Source organism: Nerophis lumbriciformis, linkage group LG38 (genome assembly GCF_033978685.3).
Source record: "Nerophis lumbriciformis linkage group LG38, RoL_Nlum_v2.1, whole genome shotgun sequence".
NCBI classification, from domain to species: Eukaryota; Metazoa; Chordata; class Actinopteri; order Syngnathiformes; family Syngnathidae; genus Nerophis; species Nerophis lumbriciformis.
The window spans coordinates 16482887-16503324 of NC_084585.2; the positions used below are offsets into that span (position 1 = coordinate 16482887).

General features: G+C 38.9%; 2 protein-coding genes across 6 annotated transcripts in view; one reads left to right on the forward strand and one right to left on the reverse strand.

Annotated features, from left to right (window-relative positions):
* Positions 1 to 13768, reverse strand: part of eif4enif1 (eukaryotic translation initiation factor 4E nuclear import factor 1) — a 32856-nt gene extending 19088 nt beyond the window's left edge. The window contains exons 1-5 of the mRNA XM_061932498.1: positions 13449 to 13768; positions 13160 to 13219; positions 10822 to 10963; positions 10656 to 10729; positions 1998 to 2125 (exon numbers count right to left, since the gene is read on the reverse strand). Coding sequence (XP_061788482.1) covers positions 1998 to 2125; positions 10656 to 10729; positions 10822 to 10917 — 298 coding nt within the window. The 5' untranslated portion in view covers positions 10918 to 10963; positions 13160 to 13219; positions 13449 to 13768. The remainder of the gene's footprint in view (positions 1 to 1997; positions 2126 to 10655; positions 10730 to 10821; positions 10964 to 13159; positions 13220 to 13448) is intronic.
* Positions 13769 to 14018: 250 nt separating this feature from the next.
* Positions 14019 to 20438, forward strand: part of sfi1 (SFI1 centrin binding protein) — a 52112-nt gene continuing 45692 nt past the window's right edge. For 2 of the 5 annotated variants that reach the window (XM_061932496.2, XM_061932493.1), the window contains exons 1-6: positions 14019 to 14441; positions 14514 to 14585; positions 14689 to 14799; positions 14870 to 14964; positions 15033 to 15150; positions 15215 to 15317. In XM_061932496.2, the coding sequence (XP_061788480.1) occupies positions 14272 to 14441; positions 14514 to 14585; positions 14689 to 14799; positions 14870 to 14964; positions 15033 to 15150; positions 15215 to 15317 (669 nt within the window). In that variant the 5' untranslated portion in view covers positions 14019 to 14271. The remainder of the gene's footprint in view (positions 14442 to 14513; positions 14586 to 14688; positions 14800 to 14869; positions 14965 to 15032; positions 15151 to 15214; positions 15318 to 20438) is intronic. The other 3 variants (XM_061932492.1, XM_061932497.1, XM_061932495.1) reach the window with 3 other exon arrangements.

Genomic DNA, 20438 nt, shown 5'->3' on the forward strand with positions numbered 1-20438 from the left:
AATTGCACTTTATAAGTTAACCCGGCCGTATTGGCATGTGTGGCAATGTTAAGATTTCATCATTAATATATAAACTATCAGACTGTGTGGTCGGTAGTAGTGGGTTTCAGTAGGCCTTTAAGATAGCAGAGATACTGCCTATTCTAGGATAGGGTGTATTGTAAGGCTAGACGATTATGGCAAAAATAATCACGATTTTTTGATTGATTAATAACACGATAATTAATTTGTGTATTTGAGTATTTATTGTACCACCAAAACTCAAATTGAAATATAGTTTAAAAAAACTAATACACATTTGTTATGCATAAACCACAACAGGTAAAATAATAATAGTAACAATAAAATTTAAATTACAATAGCAATATAAAAACATTAAAATTCAGTTTTTGGTTTTGTTTTTAATGCCATTTTTTTACATTTTACCACCATAGAATGTGTTTTTGTGTCAAATAAAATTCAATAAAATAAAATGTTTGTGAGTTACCGGTAATGATGCGATTGTGTGCGTGCGTACGTAATGATGCATTTACGTACGTGCGTACGTACGTAATGATGCATTTACGTATGTGCGTGCACACGCTTTAGCTGTAGGTGTTAGCTAATAGCAATTTGGATAGATAGCGTTAGCTGTCATTGAATGTATCATAACATGAATGCAAATTGTTAGTTACTACTCTTGGACGGCTTTTGTATGTGCGCATGCGCTCTCTGCACGTACATGTTGATGAGACCGGGTGAGCGACAGCCGTAAAGTCCAATAATTTTATTTGGGACGCTAGAAAATTTTTATTACGTAAATTTTGCAATTGTGAAAAATAGACAATTGTCAAACAAATGTGTTCTGTTAAACCGCTAATATGTTTTGAACAAGGTTACTGTGGGGAAGTTGCAAAAAGTACCTTTAAATGCAAAAATCTTTACACTTATTGGTGCAATACATCAAAGCATGATTATGTAAATGTTTCAATAAGAGCTTTGAGTCAGTTATGCTTGTGTAAGGTACTTTTTTGAAACCTTTATTTTGTAAGCGCAGTCAAAACAGATATGGAGCACCGCGATATTATTGTGAAGGAAGTGTGCTATGCTGTTCTCAGCTTGACTAGTAAGGAGAAAATTGGGGCTTTAAAAAAAATAAAAATAAATAAAAGGTGCACACCTCAAGTTGCGACTGCTGTTTGTACTTTGATCTTATATCGATGTTGTTCACAACAACACAAGCAGATGAGATGTGTTGTGGGTGTATGGATTGTGCTTGCTTGCTTTAGCTTTGTAGTTTAGTCGCTGTTTCAAGTGACCGTCTATTGTTTAGTTCAGGACGGGGCCCTTGAGTGCGTTGGGGAACAATGAACATTTTCCCTAAACAAATGTTCATTCTCCTCCCAATGACAGTATTTCACTTACATTTATGTCAATAACAGCGGATCTCGTTTTATTGGCCAATTATGTGACTCCATCCACGTAAATGCGGGAATCAATTGACTTTACTTTTTACTTTAGTGAAGACATGCACCCGGGGATAGGTTTATTGGCAACACTAAATTGGCCCTAGTGTGTGATTGTGAGTGTGTTGGCCCTGCGATGAGGTGGCGACTTGTCCAGGGTCGAATGCAGTTGGTATAGGCTCCAGCATCCTCGTGACCCCGAGAGGGACATGCGGTAAAAAATGGATGGATGGATGATTGATTAGGCATACTATCGCTGTGTCAAATAAGTTGCAACCACAGTGAGATCCCATCCATCCATCAATCCTTTTCTACCGCTTGTCCCTTTTGGGGTCGCTGGTCCCAAACTTGTATTATTCATTCGCTCATCTGTTTCACAGTCACAAGCCCTGGAAGTTACATGCACGTTGTGCGGTCCATTAATCGCTTTTTAGATTATTATATTTTCATGATCGTGAGAAGCCAAAATCAAAATGTTGTTAAATTGTTCAGCTCTACTGTATTGAAGTTTATGAAATCTACTTTTGCTCTGCAGATTTGACAGTCCTTTACCTGGGATTCTTCGTTTCAGTGGAACTCTGTCCTCCAAAAAATCCTTTTTAAAAGAGTCCATCGGAGAGTTGCGTCCTGAGGTGGGATATAGTGAGGCACGCCACTTCTCAGGGTCCCAGACGCCATCACTGCACCAAAACATGAGAATACCACATGACTGATTACAATAAAAGCTGATGTCTGGTAAAATGGACTTGAGCACAATTATTGGTGGTGTTTCTTCATCAAAATCTCCAAAAAAGCCAACAGTCTTTAATTGACGACAACATCAACAATACTCCTGCTGCTGGTTACCAGCAAGTAGTCAAGTTTTTTGATATGTAGCATCCAGGTGCAATTCATCCCGCAATGTTTTCACACAATCCAATTCTTCCTTAATTATGACCACATATTTACCAATGAAAAAAAATGTTTGCGTTTTAGGCTCCAACTCCCCTTGACATATGTCTAAATTCAGGGTCAGCAACCTTGAGCATACAAATAGCCATTTGAGCGTATTTCCCACCAAATAAAACCCACCAGGAGCTGCAAACTCTGATCCCTAAAATGACGATAACACCACTTAGTTTCATTACACTTATGCTGTTGCATTTATTAAATCAAACACAACTCACCAAGTACTAGTGTTCTGATCAACCTTGTCAACAGTGAATGGAACTGAATCTGCATTAAATGTTTGATTTTAAATAAAAAATGTTTCTCTTTTTTGATCTGTCTATTACTAGCTTACCGAGGGTTGACTGCTAAAAACAAAATATTTCCAGCAAAAGATGACGCATAGGGGTGTGATGTACCTTTCAATCGTCAAAATATTAAAATGCGTTTTACTTCTATATCACAAGATCTCCAAACTCTCTAAAATACCGTTACAGTAAAATTAACTAAGTAAACTAAAATAAATTAAAGTTTAACAGCCATTTAACATTTAGTTTCAAAGCCAGAGCCGCAGGTGGCAGAGCCCTGATCTACCGGTAAATGCATTCTTAGAAAATAAAAAAATCAGGGATGTGATTGGGGAAATACAAAAACCTGAAAAATTGTGATAGTAAGTGACAAAAAAGTTAACTTCATTTAGTGCTATTGGATTTTGCAGTATGCCATAAAAATGTCCATCGTACGATTGGAATTCTGTATGGTTTATATCGTAATTTTAATGTCTGGGTTGCAGGTAATGAAAATGCGGCATCTTATATGTAATCTATACAGCTAGAGCTGGTGAAAATATAGAGGTCAACAATGTAGTAGGTATAACTATCAGATATACCCGCGGACAGCCATCTACAAAATGTGAAAATATTTTATAGAACAGTGACGGCTTTTAAGAAGAGAAAGTTCAACTTGAGCAAGTGTGAGGTCATGTTCTCTGCAGCTAGCATCGAGGGAAAGAAGTTAAGAGTCTCTAAACACGAGTACATTTTATAATAACACCAGAAGAAGAAGCTATATTTGTAGTTTTTAATACAATAAGTCATTAAAAGTCTCAGAATACATTGTACAAAAAGCAGCAATAATTGAAGATTCACGTTTTTCCCGGCATTACCAGAAAAGTTTCCCCATTTAAAATGAATGGGCATTTACAACGCTCTTGATATTCCACATTTTTTATCCGATGGCAACCGTTCCAACATCACACACTCCACTCACTCTGGACATTCAAGCAAACATGTTTATTGGTTCTGAAAATTCCCTGATTAGTAGGAATTACCAATTCAGAATCAGAATTCGAAATACTTAATTAATCCCCGAGGGGAAATTACAATTTTCAGCACAATCCCATTCAAGATCAGACAAACATTACAGGGAGACAGAACAGGATCGCTGACGGGTCTGCCAACTTCCGGCGCCCCTTACAAAAAAGGTGAGATAAAGGTAAACAACGGGGGGGGGGGGGGGGTCAATCGGTCTAAACCTGGGCCCCTGGAGAGGGGGTCCAGACTGAGGCCAAGGGAAAAAACAACTCATAGCCATCGCACAGATTGCAGAATGTCCATCCTTTATTTTCACTACTCCCACATTTTTTATCCGATTACCACCATCAAAACATCCGTCTTGGTCAGGACATTCAAGCTTTAAAATACTACAAAAAAATCTTGGTTTTCCCGGAATTACCAGGAACGTTCCCCATTGAAAATGAATCGGCAATATACAAACTTCTCCATATCCCACATTTTTCAACCAATTCGAACCGTTCCAACATCCACTTACCCTGGACAATCAAAGCAGCATTAATTACCCGGAATTTCTCCCTTAAAGACAATGAATGGGCAATATACCAACTTCTGCATATCCCACATTTCTAATCCGGTTGAAACCAGTCTACCATCCACACAGTCCACTCACGCCAGCATGTTACCAAGATCCGAAAATTCCCGTATTACCCAGAAATTACCGGGAATTTGCTCTCCCCCTCCTCCCACCCCCCATTGAAGATTAATGAGCAATTTACAAACTTCTACATACACCACATTCCTCCACAGATTTTAACGGTTCCCAAAAAAAAAAGCTCTTTGCTCTTGTTACTCAAGTGCTAGCATGCTAACATTACCGTGCTAACTTTTTAAGATAATTTTACAACCATTTACCGGAGTCAGATAACTTGGTATGTGACACACGCCAACTGTTTGCATGCCAACGTTAGCATGCCAACGTTAGCATTTCAGTTCTATCCGCACATGTCGGCTACTCGCGCGTTTCAGCGGTGGCATTTACAGGCAATTCCTGCTGGAATTGTACAGATGCTAGTCTAATGACTTTTAGGTCTGTTACAACCCTGTTAGTGATAGCTTGATGTAACATAGCACACTTGTTTTCTTTTTTTGTCAACAAGACAGGGTCATAAGTGCAGCAAGTTCAATGCAGGAAATATCTTTTTACTAGTGAAAGCAACAAGCAGCACTGCACAAAAAAATTAACTTTCTCAAATAGGAAGAGGCAACATCACACTGTGACACAGCAGACATACACACACGTACACAATGGGAATAATGCACAACTACGGTAATCAATGATTAAACTGACAAACTTTCCATCCAAACTATACACTGACAAGATATGACAGCCATCAAAGCACATTCAATCTCTTTATTAACCGGAGGTAACATAATCCAGTGAAAAGAGCTGGCGTCAGAGCCGACAAACTGCCACTGCTAGTTGCTAAAGTTAAACACAGCTCCGTTGAAACCCTCTGACATCACACTTCACTAGGCAACAGACCCCACCTTTTAAAATCACACTGTGCTCTCATATGAAACGTCTCAACTGCAAATGCCAGATATTTGAAGTTTGTTTTAAAGAAACCTATTAATTACTTTCCCGAGTTATTTATTACATCTATTAAAGAGTAATTCAATTACTTTTTTGGCAAAGTAACAACTATAATTACTTTTTAAATGTAATGTTTTCTTTATAGTATAGTAAAACTCAAATAAAAACTAGTACCAAAAAATATCAATAGAAGTGCCAACTTTAACAAATCATTCTTAACCACAACCGATGTGCCTGTTTTGTTGAGTAGCGCAAATGTTAAGTACATGAAAATGTCATCTAAAAAGTGCACACATGAATGTGGTGATAAGCTACAGCTGGAGCAAAGTTAACATTTTGTTGGAAGGAAGATGCACTTATTTTGCATTAGGCCCAGTAAAAGTCAGAACTGCATAAAAGTGATGTTTAGGTGTTATCGTTAGTCTAATCATTAGTAGTGGAAGCAGAAATATAACTGCAGTAGTCTGCTCACCAGTAATAGCTTTTATCTTTTTCTTCAGTGACATTTTGCGTTCCCTTTCCCTGCTTCCCATCTCGTCAGAAGCGGCATGTATGCACACTTGCTGTCTGAACATACCAAAACAAAACAGCAACTGCCAAATTATTTTCATCACGGCCAACGGACTATGTTTACTTATTTCATTACCGCACGTCCCCTTAACATTAAAACATGAATGAGCACAACATCAGGCAGTGGAAACTATCAAGCTTGTATCTTTAGCTGTTGAAATGAAATCTGCGGTGACTGGCCAATTATTTTAGTAGTAGCTAAGCTAGCATGTCACAAGAGTGGCAATGCGCTGTACAACTGGTGACGTCTACGCTGAGCAAATGTGCAGAGGGTTGACATAGCACTAGCATGATATACTGAAGAAAATTAATCTTTTTGCCAAATCTTACTTGATTATATCAACTTTTATGGATTTATTTTAGGAGCAAAGTGAGGATGAAAGGGTAGAAGTCCGTCTTCCCACGTGTGCTACAGTTTTATTTTTTCTAGTCTTACGATCTATTTTTAGTCAAATATGCAAGTAAATTTGTCGTACTGTACAGCCCTGCTTGAACGTCTAATATTTCTGTCCACTTGAAGGTGTAGAATGAGCCGTGGAGAGACATTGTTAGAATGTGACAAAGTACTAATGTTACCTCAAAACCATGAAGTGATGAAGAGAAACACACTTAACGAGCCAGACAAGATCATCCAAAGGCACGTTCTATTACAAGTAGTCCCGCAGACAGAAATTACAGGAACAATATCTAAATTTCTCAGAAAAAAAAAAAAGTTTTTCCACATTAACACTATTCACACGAATGCACATTTCAGCCAGGAAAAAAACAGACAAATCATATCCTTGAACAATGAAATTCCAATTAAGTTATTTAATGCTTCAGCAGACAAAAACTAAAATAGCTTTACAGTTGACTCCAACTCAAATGTCAAGCCTTATTCTCACAGCAGCTGTATAAGTAATAAAAAAAAACACAAGTTTAATTAACATTCATGTGTACTGCAACATCCATTTACCAAAGAATGTTGCTACAAATTCTGAGAACAAAGCAGGGATATGATAGACTTTGTCCTACAATGGGGATATTATGTGGTTGCAGTACAGATTCAAAAAGTCCTAAAAAAAATACAATTAAAATAAAAATAAAAAATGGCACAACACATGAAAAACAAGAGGGAAACTTTACAGAAAAGAAAGGACAATACACATTAGAGATGCGCGGTTTGCGGGCACAACCGCGGAGTCCGCGGATTATCCGCGGATCGGGCGGATGAAATTAAAAAAAATTAGATTTTATCCGCGGGTCGGGTCGGGTCGGGCGATTGAAATAAAAAAAAATTAGATTTTAAATAGATTCAGGCGGGTGGCAGTTAAACCAATTCGGAAATATATATACGGTACATAGTTAAATGTTGTTACCCACATACGAAAAACGAGCAGGCACCTGCTGCATATGCCACAACAGAAAAAACAAAAAGAAAAGAGATGGTCACTTTTACGGAGCGGAGAAGGGACGCCTCGCCGGGGTCCGGGACCGAGGCCCCTTCCCCCGAGAGGGCCCCACCGGGAGCCGTAGCTGAGGCGATCCGCGAGAAGGGCCCGACGCACGTCCAGGGTCACCACCGCGCCCACCGCACCGACACCCCACCTCGTCCGCCTTCGCCGTGGCCGGGGGCTCGTAACAGGGGTCACTCCGCGCGCTCCGCCCGCGCAGCTTACCTGCCCGCCACCCCTGTTGCCGGGGGCGCGTAACAGGGGTCACTCCGCGTGCAGTGCGCTCACGAAAGGGGTGGGGCTCACCCTGGTTGATATAGAGAGCAGGACGGTGGCCATGGAAGTCGGAACCCGCTAAGGAGTGTGTAACAACCCACCCGCCGAATCAACTAGCCCTGAAAATGGATGGCGCTGGAGCGTCGGGCCCATACCCGGTCGTCGCCGGCAGCGAGACGCGCTTGGAGGTGCGCTCAGCGCGGCTCCCATATGATTGCGCACTGGTGTGCGTCTGAGTCGTGACAGCGTGGCACGCGAATGTATGTGCTGCATTGGATCAGTCTCCTTTCTTTAACAGGCAAAAGCTTTATAACCTCACCATACCTGCCAACTTTTGAAATCAGAAAAACCTAATAGCCAGGGTCCAAGGGCCGCAGGCCCCGGTAGGTCCAGGACAAAGTCCTGGTGGAGGGTTCAGGGCTTCGCCCCCCGACGCAAAATGATTATTAGCATTCAGACAGGTTAAAATGTTGCTAAAACTATCACTTTTCTATCAGTCACAGTGACTTTTCAAAACAAAAATATTACCGTACAGCAAAAATCATATGGGTTGATTGACATGTTTATTCTGTAAGCTAACTTCAATAGTTTGAAATTATTTTGACAGTTAATGCCAGTTATCCTGTCAACCTTTCACAAGACTTCAATTTGTTAATTGAAAGTATAAACAGTATAAACACTTTTTACAGTAAACAAATGGTAAAACAGTACTAAACAATTCCATTAAAAAAAAAATTGGTGTCATTATTAACTTTCTGTCCAAGCTTGTATAATCGACTGCCTTGTTCAATTGTAAAAAATATTCTGTGCCTAAAATTAACATTTCTATCACAATTATCATACTGTAAACATAGTAAGCTAACTTCATTAAAATTAATAGTCCTGTCAATAGCATGGAATTACAATTCAAATGTAGTTTTTTTGTAAGCCTTTCAAAAGAATTCAAAATATGAAAAATGAATGAAAATTAATTTAAGCCATCAGACACTTGAAAAGTGGCACATCACATCTCTAATGTAATCATTTTAACTTTTCAACAGAAATAGCACTGCAAAATATTAAGGACATACTTCTGTATTTTGGTAGTTATGCTGTCAACATTTAACAAGATTTCTTCAACTTGGACTTGAAAGCATAAATAGTATAAACACTTTTAACAGTACTAAACAATTCCAATAGATAACATTGGTGTCATTACCTTTTTGTGGCTAAAATCCAAATTTATTCTATCAGATTGATCATACTGCAAAAATGATATGGTAACTTTATAAGTTTACTTGAAGTGGCATAAAACACTGAAAGTGATTGTTCCTATAACCCCTTTGTTTTAAATGTTGTATGCCACTTCAAGTTGTCAAAGACTGCTGTGAAATACAGCCGACAGGATTGCGCACCAAACACGAAGCAAGGCCAAAGCGCATGCATGGTGCAGGAGAACAAAGGATTTCTTTCATTTAAGGTTTGTGATAAACCATCAAACTCATTCGTTAAAAGGACTCTATAGTAATATAAAGCGAGTTTTTCTGGACATTATCATGCAAGAAAAGTTTATTTTTGGGACCGCGATCACCGCATAATGATTTTTAAAGGTTGCATTACAAACATTTAACTGTCCCATGTGATCAGCCAGTGCGATTGGAAGTCCATGCTCAATTATTGCCTCCGTAAATAAAACTTCGGCATTTATCACATCCAAAGAATCTGTTTGGGCGACGAAAAACGTTGAAAGTTTTCCACTTGTATCGCTAGCAACGGCATTAGACTTGTGTTTTTTTGTCCCAACATGGTCTTTTACATCGCTAATTCCTCCGTGTCCGATCGAAAAATCTTGTCTGCACAAGGTGCAATTCGCGTAGTTTTCACCCTTTTTTTTTTAAATGAATGAAAAACCGTATTTTTTATCACTGCAACCGTAACCTGGAATAGGTTGATGAAAACCGTACGAATTACGGGAAAACCGGAGTAGTTGGCAGGTATGCCTCACTAATGCCTTGCATCGTCTATATTAGATATATAACAACGGGCGGGTGCGGGCGGATGGCGGGCGGGTGCAGGTCTGATCAAATGTTACATCGGGTGGATGGCGGATGGTTGACGACTTTCTGATGCGGTTGCGGATGAAATAATTGCCTATCCGCGCATCTCTAATACACATACATTTAAAACAAATCTAATTATGTATAGCATTAACATTGTTTCTTAAATATCGTTTTGCTCCATTTTTCCCCATTGTTGCTGCTTATTGTACAATGTACATTGAGAATCTTTTTTTCCCCGTCAAGATTTCCCCAATCGTTTTAGTCACTTTACTAAAATTAAAAATAAATCTAACATCAATTGCTGGTTTTATTGTAGACTGTACTCGTGTTTAGAGTGTCTTTACTTCTGTCGTTCAATGTACGCGTCACACTTGCTTCTCGCTGCTGGGACCCTTCCTATGCCTAAAAGCCGTCACGGTCATCTTAAATTTTGAAGATCGCTGTCCGCAGACACATTAAAGTACATCCACATCATGGACATGCCTCCGATCCAGACAACCCTGTGCATATGATTGACATTAGAGTTGGGAATCTTTGGGCACATCCCGATTCGATTACAATTTAAGAGCTACAATTCGATTACAAATAGATTATTGATGAATCTTTAATTTATGGATATTGACACAGTTTTACATTTCTTTTTCGTTTCACTAAATAAGCATTTATCACATTTAATTTGGAATAAGAAACAGTACAAAAATTCCCACATTTATTAAATTAATAATAATGTGTACAAAACTGGACCATAAGTGCCCAATAATAAAGGAAGTGGTCGGCTCTATCAGTGAGGTAGCTCGTTGCAGTCAGCCACATTTTAGAACGGATTCATACTGTAACTGCACGGAGACGGACGTGTGTGCACGAGGAAATACTTGTTGGAATTGGGGTCCTCTATCATAAGTCTGGCAATAAAAGCTAAAAAGAGCATCAGACTGTCTTTTTCTGAACGCCGCAATATATTATATAACTTACTTTTGTTTTCAAGTAAAAAAAAACATTTTTAAAGTGTTGAAGGTAATTGTGGCGGTGCACCACGGCAACATCAAATACATTAGGGAAACCATGTAAAGTCTTACCTGTCGTATTTCTCTGAGAGACATTCTGGCCTTTCATTGGAGATGGGTAGATCTTTTATATAAAGAAGCTCCTCCTACATGTCGAGGAATCAGAATGAAACATTACACTCAGAAAAGCTTAAAAAATTAAAAACTTCCCAATTGATTTTTCATTCCACTATATCACCTTGGTGTATTTATGTAGAGCTGTTGCTGGTTTTGTAACTTGATCCACATCATCACCACTTCCAATCTTCTCTTCAACACAAGCGTCACCGTCCATGGCAGATTGCAGATTCAGACAAACAGCTTCCAGGCAAACGATGACTCTGTTGGAAATAGTTTGTGTATTTCAGGGACTTAATTTTAATGGGCACCCATTGCATGACCCAATTGAGAACACACTTTTGGTTAGAAGTAGGGCTGGGCGATATATCGAGTTTGTAAGATGAATCGATATATTTTTAAAGATATGAATTAAGAAGATATCGTAATATCGATATCATTTATTTCACGTTAAAATGACCAATTGCCGCTTATTTGTTCCTTGTTCTACCCCGCTCCCCCTCCATGGGCTGCTAAACCCCTCCCCTTCCAAGACGTGCTTGCAGTATAAAAACATCCATGATTGGTTGGTTGTTTACTATGATGAGTCACGATTGGTTAGTGACAGGCCAATCAGAGGCAAGATAGGGCGGGTCATCAAACCAGGAAGGGAAATCACACAGTTCCTGCCTGCAAATGTATTTTTTTGTCTGAGTTTGATACATTAGTATTATTTGCACAGCTACGTTATTTATTTTACGTAGAAATAATATTTTTCTATTTTATTTATGTTATGTAATTCTCTGCTACTTAAACAGTTTTCCTGTGCTGTTAATACCCATTTTGACTAACTGGGTTAATAAAAGTGCCACTGACTGTTTACAGTACAGTTGTCATTCATTTCAATTTCACTGAATATCGCTCAAAAATGAATATCTTTACATGTATACTTTCACTGAAAAATACAAAGATATATATCGAATATTGAGTTTAAGTAAAATATATTGAGATATCCTTGCGACTGTGAATTGTTCTTGTTTGCGGATGACTCGGCCCTGCTGGTATCAGACAAGGACAAGTCACAGGTGGAGAAAATCCTCAGTGCTGAACTCTGAAGAACTTGCACCTGGCTCGCTGACAACAAACTATCCATACACTTGGGTGAAACGGAGTCAATCCTGTTTGGGTCCCACATCAACCTTAAGAAAGTCAATGACTTAACTATAAAAGTGGGTGACATTGTTGTCACCAGGAGGGATGAGGTCACCTACCTAGGTTCCATTCTGGAGGCTGATCTTTCCTGTGATAGAATGGCAACCAGGGTAATCAAAAAGGTCAACCAACGAACAATATTTCTCTATAGAATCTCCTCTCTGGTCAACAAAGCACCATGAGGATTCTAGCGGGAACTCTCGTTCAACCCATTTTCGATTACGCATGCACCTCCTGGTACCCTAGCACCTCCAAAACCCTCAAATCTAGGCTCCGAACATCCCAGAGCAGGCTGGTCAGATTGCTTCTAGACCTCCACCCCAGATCCCACCTCACTCCTACCCACTTCTCCAAAGTGGGCTGGCTCAGGGTTGAGGACACAGTAAAACAACTTGCACTGAGCCTAGTCTATAAAATCCGCTACACCTCCCTGATACCGAAGTACATGTCAAACTACTTCCTTAGCGTAAATGACCGCCATAACCACAACACCAGGGGGAGCTCCACTAACCATGTTAAACCCAGATTCCGATCTAACAAAGGTCTTAACTCATTCTCTTCCTATGCCACATCAATGTGGAATGCGCTCCCAACAGGTATAAAAGAAAGGGCATCTCTATCCTCCTTCAAAACCGCAATAAAAGTACACCTCCAGGCAACTTCAACCCTAAACTAACACCCTCCCCGGATTGTTAATAATCAAATGTAAATAATCAAATGTAGATACTTTTTCTTATGCCTTCTGATCTCTCTCTATGTCCACTACTTGCTGTACATATCCTAGCAAGTCAGACCTACACTGTTTCAATATCCATTTCTCTGTTCTCAATTGTTGATGACTGATGATAACCAAACCAAACCCCCCCAGCCCCCCTCCACACCCCGGATTGTAAATAATGTAAATAATTCAATGTATATACCCTGATGATTATCTTGTGTGATTACTGTATTATGATGATAGTATATATCTGATAGTATATATCTGTATCATGAATCAATTTAAGTGGACCCCGACTTAAACAAGTTGAAAAACGTATTCGGGTGTTACCATTTAGTGGTCAATTGTACGGAATATGTACTTCACTGTGCAACCTACTAATAAAAGTCTCAATCAATCAAACTTTTTCGTCCATATCACCCAGCCATAGTTAAAAGCATTTCAAGTCTAATACACGGTTCAATATGTAGTCAAAAGCAGTCTATAAGTAATGAATACGATAGGGAAACTACATTAAAAAGACAGAAAAGTCGTGCACGCTAAAATTCACCTGGCGACGACGAGAGCTGGAAAGTCCCAACAATCCAATTAGCACGTTGATTGATTTCAGCTTGAAGGAAATGGGCAATAACAATTGCAAATTAGCAATTTACAACAACGTTGGATAGATAGTCAAATTTCGATTAAACAATACAAAACACTAATTCTACAACATCTTACATGTTGTATATTTACATTTACAGTTTTAGCAAACATTACACAACACAATTACATCTCGTTCAGTGTACAATTTACGACTGCCTAAAGCGCTAATGAATAAATACAAGGCAACAACTCACCGGTATGCCGGCTGTGTAGGAAAGTGGTTGAGCTATAGTTGACGTTCGTCGGCTAGCTAGCTAATCTAGCCCCTTAGCTAGCTAGCTAGCCAACTAGCTGGGGAATGGGATAAAGCCCACCCACAAATCGTACACCGGCTGGGTTGTTGCGGTAATGGGAAGAAACAAACAGCACTAGGGTGACTTTAAATAACTATACGGTCTTAATACGACAAAAATATCTCTGAGTAATCTGAAATACTTGTCTACACGTTCTCTCTTTTCTGAGTCGTAGCAGTATTTTTTTCTCTGATCGCCGCTTTAAGAAGGTCCTCGGAAAGCTAACGGAGTGCCCGTCGCGCCTTTGTATAAATCAAACTAGCCTGACATGTTTGATACCTAATATTGAGAAAACAGAGAACACAACTCCAAGTTACTTAAAGTTACACATACATTTATGAAGAGTGAAGAAAAATGCTTGATTTGTGACAATGTCGCGAAAAAGTATGGTAAGTTTAGAGTTGTTGTAAGGCATATACTCGGACAGCTAAGTTCTACTTCGGGGTATGCTTGATTTGAGAACTTTTAGTCGCTGTGTTGGCTCTCTTGCTTCCCCGAGTCAGTCGAAAACAACATCGCTGCTGACAGGTGCGTAAATGAAACAAATTCGGTCGTGCATTTCTCGTCACGTGACAAGAAAGAAACAAATGCGCGGTGGTCAAGTTATCCAAACAGTTCGTACACTGACTGTCAAGTTATAACTCACCACCTCAATTCTAAAGTGGATGTGGCGTTTTGTTATTTCCACGCGATATTTTAGACCAATAGTCTCGTCTTCGCAGTAATGGAAAACAACTCAACAAAATCAGCCGATCTTCAAAGACCAATATCGGAAAGGGTCAGATTTAGTGTAGAAAGCGAAGCGCGCACAGTTCAATGTACTTGTACAAGTATTTCACACAGAGTTGGATACAATTGGAACAAAGGCGGAAGGCTGAAGGACTTAAGACTAAGGTGCTATATATGTTACAGTTGCATTTTGTTTTGCAGTAAGTATTGTTTGTGTGACCTCTACAATCTCTGCAGGCACTTGGCAAGGAAGTTCTTCAAAATATGGATGCAGAACACCTTTGGTCAGATCCTTCCTTATTTTGCCAAGTAATTGTTTAAAAAAAATACTAACTCAATCTATTGAAACAAGATGCAGTCATCAGTCGTTTTCGTTTTTCCATTGCTGTACTAAGGTTATTTTAATGTGCAGGTGCCACTATGAAAATATGCTACAGAGACGAATATTTCAGGGATGGAGAGACGAGTGGTGGGCGTCCAGAAAGGAATGGAGTCTGTCCCTACGCGCAGAGTGTCATCACAAGTTCAAATCAAATATTGTTATGCAGAATTATGATGACTGTCAGATCTTAATGACTGTGTCTTTCATCAAGGTATCACCTGCTCCTTCTGACTTTCCAAAGATGGCAAACATTTATTTCACTGCAAGACGAAAAGAAGAGCAAAATGCATGAAGCTAAATTGTTCGGTATGTTTTTGACACAAAAGGTTGAAATAAATAATTTCTCAAATTTAAGCTCTATCTGGGTTTATCAGATGACAGGCGACAAATGCGTCGTGTTTGGCACAAGTGGGAGAATTTTGTCCAGATGTGTCGGCTGAAAAGAAGAAGAAATCAATCAGCCCGAGAAAAGCACAGACGCACACATCTTCGGTATGTAAAAGTTGATCCACAGTCAAGTGTGACTTTTGAACAGGTTATTATGTTACTCTTGCAGGTCATTGTGGCGTTTGTGGCAGATTAAGTATCAACAGCATCAAAACATTTGCACGATGGAGGACCAAGCCTTGAAGCTCCGGACAGTGAATCTACAAAGCGGGGTGAATCACCACCATTTCTTTGCATGACATGTGCACTTCCACACACATTTGTTTGGCAGAAGTATTTGGACAATGACAGAGGTTTTTGCTCTTGTACACCAGCACAATGTCGACTTGTAGCCTTGTGTACAGATGTCATTCAGCATTACTGTATTTATCAACAATTTTGAGTAAGTCACAGAGGCGCCGCAATAGGGTATTTGAAGTGCTACCCGAAATCTAGTCTTGATGCCAGACTTTAGGTAGTTTAAAAGTGCTTTTACTAAGCCGCATTTGGTGTGTCTGTACTTTAAAGTACCAGTAGAATGGAAAAATAAGTTGAATTTATATGCTCAATTGTGTTGCAATGTATCACAATCGGCAAAGTTTATGAAAATACCATCTAAACATCACAAAATACCATGGCCATTTCCGCTCCGAATAGCTTCAGCAATTTCCGTAGATTTGAGGTCGATTAACGTCAGGATGGGAATGCCTCTGCACTATGACCATGTCATCAGATCAGTCACAGTGTTTCCCCCAGAACATTTGTTAGCTCAGGTGGTGTCTCTCCAGGGGGAGGGGGTGTCTCCCGGGACAGGCGACAGGACGGGGAACGGGGTGGGTGGGTGTAAGGAACAGTATAACTAGGCCTGTCGCCATTACGTCTCCACCTCATCGCTTGATGTTAGTTTGTGTAAATTGTCAGACGATTGCTTCTCTGATGTCTCCATCATGTCCAGAAGTCTCTTCTTTATCTGGACATCTTCTACTGCATTCAGCAACTTTGTCTCGATTGGAAGTTTTCGTTTTAGTCTGACCTGCTTGTGGCTGTTGAGTTTTGCCTAGTGAAAAAAAAAAAAAATGTTATAAGGATTTTTACAAAATAACATTCAATAATCATGAATACATTATTTGGGATAAACCCTCTTCAGCACAGGTGTAAGATGTTATTTACAACATGTCGAATGGCCCTCAACATCGTCGGGAAAGAATGTGTGTCAATAAAGCACTTCGAGATATTTTAATTTTGACAGAAAAAAAATAATATTTAATGCAACTGCAGTTTTACTTAACTCAATATTATTTATAACAAGAAACTACTCAAAGCATTTTTAATACAACCCTATTTAAATACATCTAAAACAGCTGAACTTTAATATATGCTTGCCATCTTGACTTCTGATTCCAAAGCAAGTATTTTTGTCCCACTTTCAACATTGTCAAAGTGGTCATCTGAGAGCATTTGTAATTGCAGTGCAGTTTATATAAAAATATTTCGATGCCCAATTATACATATACTTCCCCGTCCTGCTGCCTGTCCCGGGAGACGCCCCCTCCCCCTGGAGAGACACCACGTTAGCTAACAAATTTTCTTGGGGAAACAATATTACTTCCTAGCAATGAAGTTAGCGCCCACATACCTGAAGTAGAGCTCTTCTCTCTTTCACCACAGAAGATTGTGGATTGCTCCTATTGGCATCTTGCTGCTCTTGTACATCATTCGGCATATCTTTGTCTGTGACCAGGCTGTCGAGGGTGAATGGAGAATCCAACTCCTGTGGGAGCTTGTCAATATCTGATGTTTCTATTCCAAATTGAATGGATGTAGTTGATGGACAACTGCCCCAGATGTGCTAGCATAGTTCAAAGTACAGCAAAACAACTCTATCGTAACCACTTCTTCTACCTGAGTCGACTGCTTGTCTGTACTTTCCACGAATCGCTTTCAATTTAGTGCCGATACTTGTTTTTGTGATGTCCTCTTTCCGATGAGGAAATTCCTCTGATGTCCCTCCAAGTCCGTACCGCTCCAAAAATGGCAAGTTTCCCAGTCAACACTTTGTTTAGTTTTGTTAACTTTAAACTCCAAAACAATGCTTAAAAGTAGCTCTACTCCTCTGTCAGTCCACATATATAATTCTTTGTTGCCGTGACCCGCTATTTTTGCTATATGCCGCCTCCGGAAAATGGCGTTTTGGATGTTTCTGATTGGCTAAAATGGTTTTAAGTCCTAGGCTACGGCGCCCCCAGTATTTTGGCATGCGTATGACACTCAGTGTATGCGTTTGCTTGGGGACAGAGATAGTTTTTTAAAATGCGCACGTGTGGCTGGAGATCTTGTTAAGATGTTAGTTTAGGCGGTGGCTCTTTGTTGTTAAGGCGGCCGCCTTAACAACAAAGCACTGCGGGAAACCTTGCGTCATACTGGAAATATGCAAAATTTGCAAAGAGATGTGCTGTCTATCATTCACAATCCTTATATAAGACAAGAACACATACTTGGATTTTTTTTATCGGAAATAAATAATGAACAACTGAATCAACAGATCGAAAGTCCTCTATTGCGCCCATCCATCCATTTTCTACCGATTGTCCCTCTCGGGGTCACGGGGGTGCTGGAGCCTATCCCATTAATCATTAAGCAGGATTGAGAACTGAATCGGAATTGTACAAATCTTATCAATTTTCATCCCTAGAAATGGTGATGTCATCGTTTGATAGGTTGAAGTGTAAACAATGTACAGCTGAAACTAAAAAAATTTGAATATCATACAAAAGTCCTTTCATGTCAGCAATTCAACTTAAAATGTAACATGGAATATGTGATATAAACTCATTAGTTGCAACGTGAGATACGTCAAACCTTTATTTGTTCTAATTTTGATGATCATGGCTTACAGTTTTTGAAAACCCTAACATTTTGGAGATTTTCAATTTGAAGATTTCATGAGCTGTATTATGTCTAAAGAAGGCTTGAGATAGCTTGAGTTGCATGTTATGGTAAATGGTAAATGTATAGCGTTTTTCTACCTTGAAGGTACTCAAAGCCCTTTGACACTATTTCCACATTCACCCATTCATACACACATTCACACACTGATGGCGGGAGCTGTCATGCGAGGCCTTAACCACGACCCATCAGAAGCAAGGGTAAAGTGTCTTGCTCAAGGACACAATGGACGTGACGAGGTTGGTAGAAGGTGGGGATCGAACCAGGAACCCTCAGGTTGCTGGCACGGCCACTCTCCCAATCGCGCCACACCTTCCCTTTTATGAGCCTTTGTCATTTATTAGCTTCACCTTGTAAATCAAATTGCTGAAATAACTGAACCTTTGCCCGACATTCTAATTATTATGTTACACCTGTATATTAAATGACAAAATACACAAATATCTAACGTCTTTAATACTATTCAGAAGGTATACAGTGTTTGACTGTAACATTTTAAAGTGACCAATCAGAAAGGAGGGGAGGCGCCTGGCCGTGTTGTAGATACCCACTCCAAAGCAAGTGCCAAAAGGGAAAGGAACTACGTACGCGTAGAGAAACAGCCATAGTGTGTCTCCAAAAGGCACTTTTATGTACAAACCCCAAAACCAGTGAAGTTGGCACGTTGTGTAAATGGTAAATAAAAACAGAATACAATGATTTGCAAATCCTTTTCAACTTATATTCAATTGAATAGACTGCAAAGACAAGATACTTAACGTTCGAACTGGTAAACTTTGTTATTTTTTGCAAATATTAGCTCATTTGGAATTCGATGCCTGCAACATGTTTCAAAAAAGCTGGCACAAGTGGCAACAAAGACTGAGAAAGTTAAGGAATGTTCATCAAATACTTATTTGGAACATCCTACAGGTCAACAGGCTAATTGGGAACAGGTTGGTGCCATGATTGGGTATAAAAGCAGGTTCCATGAGGGAACAAGGATGGTGCGAGGGTCACCACTTTGTGAACGAATGTGTAGGCAAATTGTCGAACAGTTTAAGAACAACATTTCTCAACGAGCTATTGCAAGGAATTTAGGGATTTCACCATCTGCGGTCCGTAATATCAACTACAGAGGCAGAAATTAAGTACAAAAAGTATAAAAACAAGTTAACATACATACTACGATTATGTAGAAAAGAATATTACAGTGAATTATTGGACAAGAACAAAACTAATATGAGAGCAACATGGGGCATCCTCAATAGCATTATTAAAAATGGCACTAAGAGGGACTACCCTCAATACTTCTTAGACGGAAATAATAAAAATGACAACATAAAGGAAGTAGTTGAAAGTTTCAATAATTATTTTGTAAATATTGGACCAAAATTGGAAGAAATGATTCCAGACCCAGTTTCAATTGAGGACTATAATGATACCATAGAGCGAAATTCCAACTCCATGTTCCTCAGTAATGTGACACAGGAGGAAATAGTTACAATCGTGAAAAAATGTAAATCCAAGACTTCAACTGATTGTAATGAAATTGATATGGAAACGATAAAAAAGGTTATTGAAGAGATCTCAGGACCATTAATGTATATTAGTAACCTATCATTTCAAACAGGTATATTTCCAAACAAAATGAAAATAGCTAAAGTTGCACCAATTTACAAGACTGGCGACAAACATCAATTTACAAACTATAGACCTGTTTCCTTACTTCCACAATTTTCTAAAATCATTGAAAAACTGTTCAATAACAGATTAGAGAGTTTCATAAATAAAAATAGAATACTCGAAGAAAATCAATATGGATACAGAGCTAATGTTTCAACTTCGATGGCTTTAATTGAAATTACAGAAGAAATTACCAATGCTATAGATAATAAAAAATGTGCGGCAGCAGTTTTTATGGATCTAACTAAAGCATTTGACACAATTAATCACAATATTTTAATCAAAAAACTAGAACGATATGACATCAGAGGGTTAGTCTTAAACTGGATAAGAAGTTATCTAATGAACAGGAAACAATACGTGAAGGTAGGCGAACACACCTCTACAACGCTAAATATATCCTGTGGTGTACCTCAGGGATCAATACTAGGACCTAAATTATTCAATCTATATATAAATGACATTTGTAAAGTTACAAAAGATTTAAAGTTAGTATTATTTGCGGATGATACAACAGCGTTTTGTTCAGGAGAGAACACACAGAAGATACTACAAATAATAACAGAAGAAATTAACAAATTAAAAAGATGGTTTGACAAAAACAGACTATCGTTGAATCTCAGTAAAACTAAAATAATGCTATTTGGTAACAGTAGAAGAGAAAGTCAAACACAAATACAAATAGACGGAATAGAAATTGAAAGAGTAAATGAAACCAAATTTCTAGGTATAATGATTGATGA